Source organism: Phalaenopsis equestris, unplaced genomic scaffold (genome assembly GCF_001263595.1).
Source record: "Phalaenopsis equestris unplaced genomic scaffold, ASM126359v1 Scaffold001170, whole genome shotgun sequence".
NCBI lineage: Eukaryota > Viridiplantae > Streptophyta > Magnoliopsida > Asparagales > Orchidaceae > Phalaenopsis > Phalaenopsis equestris.
The window spans coordinates 26,221-29,236 of NW_018165609.1; the positions used below are offsets into that span (position 1 = coordinate 26,221).

The 3,016-nt window shown below is 37.5% G+C and overlaps 1 protein-coding gene across 1 annotated transcript; it reads left to right on the forward strand.

Moving 5' to 3' along the window:
• Window positions 1-237: 237 nt before the first annotated feature.
• Window positions 238-1,718, forward strand: LOC110033399. Its single transcript, XM_020737364.1, has 3 exons — window positions 238-639; window positions 977-1,057; window positions 1,137-1,718. The coding sequence occupies exons 1-3, from the start codon at window positions 322-324 to the stop codon at window positions 1,197-1,199; spliced, it is 462 nt and encodes a 153-aa protein (XP_020593023.1). The 5' UTR covers window positions 238-321; the 3' UTR covers window positions 1,200-1,718.
• Window positions 1,719-3,016: the final 1,298 nt, after the last annotated feature.

A 3,016-nucleotide genomic window follows, 5' to 3' on the forward strand; every position in this document is an offset into this window, starting at 1 on the left:
AGGCTTAAACCAAGGACAAGCAGGTAAGTATAAAAATAAAAAAGGCTCACATCTCCAATAAGAAATTACAAAGACAAGGAAGAACTGAAGAAAATGGATTAAAAAACACAAAAATCATTGAAGTGGTTCGATTCACTCATAATGAGATATTACTGCCTCTTCTCCTTCATCTTCCTCATTTCCCTATTGCTGTGCTCTTCCATTCTCTTTATCCTCCTCATCGTGAAACCAAAGAAGCCCATATTCCGCTTGCATTCTGTCCACCTTGACCGCATCAGAATAGATACATCTTCTGGAAGAGGAGTTTTTCTTCAAGCATCAATGGCGTCTTTGTTGTTTGTTACCCAAAATTTCAATAAGTTTGGGATCAGATACAGCTCCTCAAACTTTGGGATTTTCTACGATAGAAATCTTGTTGGTGTCGTTGAGGTCCCAGGATTCTACCAGCCACCTAATGGCACTAATGTGACGGTCATCGTGCATATTCTGGTGAAGAGATTTAGCATCGGTAGATTTATAAATGCGAAGACTGACGACAAGGGTAGCAACTCTTCTAACGGCACTGGAATTGAAGTACGGATAGTTGGTCGGGTTCGAGCGAGAATTCATGTTAATAACTTCTCATTTCCAGTGATGAAGGTAGCGTGTATATGTTGTGCCATAATAATGCCTTATTTTTCTTGCAGTGGATATTTAGACAAAGTTCGCATCAAAATTAGGAAAAAATATTAGGTTAGGATTTAGAGCATGTGTTAAGTGAGCTCTACAAATTTTAACTCAGTGCAATGCGGTGGGCCCACTTAACATTTAGACTTCCCACTATTAAATTTTGGACATAAATTATGTTTCAAGTCCCGATGTAATATTTTTTTTTATATTTCTTTTCTTTGTGTTTTGATTTGTTTTGTTCATATATATTTATTTATTTATTTATTTATTTCTCCGTTAAGAATTTTCAGTTAAGTATATGATGCAGGTTAATGTCGACTGCAGCATAAAAGCAGATTTTGGAGCAGAGACGTTTAGCAAGGGTCTAAAGTTCATGAAGCCTAACAAGGTAAAGGCAAAAGCACTAGACGAATCTCGCCTTTTCTTTCAAAGAATATTGTGACAGAAATTACTATAATCTCTTGCAGGATTTGGTTCTAACTAAATTCCCTCATTTATATCAGAAGTGTTCATTCGCGCTGTGTTTGTAATATAATCTAACCTCGCTCACAAGCTGTACAATTACAAAAAGATTCGAGAAAATCCGACGGAGCTATCATCATGCAAATTAACTCCGAAGATGTTATATCAGACTATCAAAATGAGCAATATATTCCATTTCTCACTATGAAGATCGCATTTTTCTCATCATCACTGGACAAATAATGGAAAAGGATGCAACAATCTGATAAGAACTACTGCAATAAAAATGCATCCAAGCAGTAAACAGAATCACAGAAAATTGTGATCTTTGCTGAGTAAGGTTTGCCTTCAAGCCCATCCTAGGCCATGGCTAACTTTAATATGTTTTCTGGATACTTGAATCAAAAAATATCCCGTGGATCACACCCACGAACTAGAGATAAAAGGAAAAGAAGGAGAGAAAGAGAGAGTGCACAATAACACTAGTTCTCACAGTATAAATTTAGTAGTCATCTCTTGAAGAAAGGATATATCACAGAAGTATCTAGTAATGATATATGTTTATTTATGTTCTTATAGGGATGTTGCAAGTATTTACCTTTTCATATTTGTAAATGTCTTCATGGCCTTTTATTATCTGTAACTGACATTGACACTATTTCATACTGACAACTTCATGAAGAGGGGCATTTAGGCTTTGTTTGGCGCAGCTGCAGCTTCTCGCCTCCGCGCCTTCCCAGTGGGGGGCGCGCTGCCCCAGGAAGCTGCTGCGAGGAAGCAACTGCAGTGAAGCTAGCTGTCTGTTTGGTGCAACTGTGTGAAACCAGCTGTCAGGCAGCTGTTTATGGAAACCGAGAAAAAATAAGTGTCAAACACATTAGAATCAAGGTTAAATTGCAGTAAACTCTTACTGTAGCAACTGCAGCATGAGTCATGTGAATAACATCAAGAACTGAAACAATGTTCACATATGCTAAATATCCATTCACCAAAGAATTAAAAAAAAAACTTGAAATAAAAATCCTACAATAAAATTGAAAAGTAAAATAATAGAAGGAAAGCTAGTCGTCGGTCCCTGAATGTGATTACTTCTATCAACAATAGATTCATTAATAGTGACGATTCGATACCTCAAAATTGCTATTGTATAGCAGGCAAAAGCTAATAAAAATTGAATCTTATATAAAGGAGAAATGGAAAGAATAAGCCATCTAATAACAGATGAGCTAGGAAAACAACAGCGGAATAAGAATCTGTGCCTTTGGTGATGTCCATGGAAAACATGGGGGAGCTGGAATGGATAACTAGTAAACCTTGCTCTAGCGACCTAGCTCTTGTTGCTTAGCTTGTTCTTCCAAATGAAACAGTTCTGCTAAAGCTAATAAGAATAACAGAATGTTCTATACTTCAAAGAAAAAAAATTGTTAAATTTGAGTCACGGCCCTAAAAAGAACTAACAATCGCTAAAGAAAGCAAGAAAATTAAGAAAAGGTACCCTTTCACTTTTGGGTTTGTGGACTGAGGAAAGCATGGATAATTGCATGCAAGATTCCACACTATCACATTAGTAATGCTGCTTGGCGAAGAAGACGCTGCCAACAGTTTGAGCTTAAATTAAAAATGTTAAAAAAGCTATGTTGGGACTTCCGTTATACCTTCCTCTGCACGAAGCACCAGGAACAGTGCTACAGTCGAAGAAGGAAGAAGTGGGTTGTGCAGCTTCGAAGGAGAGGATGGCAGAGGAAAGAGATCAATGGATAGGGCTTCTTTCAAAGGAAAGATATGGGAAGAAGAACGAACAAGAGCAGATGACCAACAAATGAATGCAAGAGAAGAGTCAGGGAAGGAGTAGAGTTTCAAGTCACGTAACAACCCGAACGACGAT

What these genes read in the sequence shown, in the direction of transcription:
- LOC110033399 (XM_020737364.1), top strand. Translation starts at nt 322, where the DNA reads ATGGCGTCTTTGTTGTTTGTTACCCAAAATTTCAATAAGTTTGGGATC. An exon ending in TCTCATTTCCAGTGATGAAG is followed by an intron (nt 640 to 976) that starts GTAGCGTGTATA and finishes TATATGATGCAG; the next exon opens with GTTAATGTCGACTGCAGCAT. An exon ending in AGTTCATGAAGCCTAACAAG is followed by an intron (nt 1,058 to 1,136) that starts GTAAAGGCAAAA and finishes AATCTCTTGCAG; the next exon opens with GATTTGGTTCTAACTAAATT.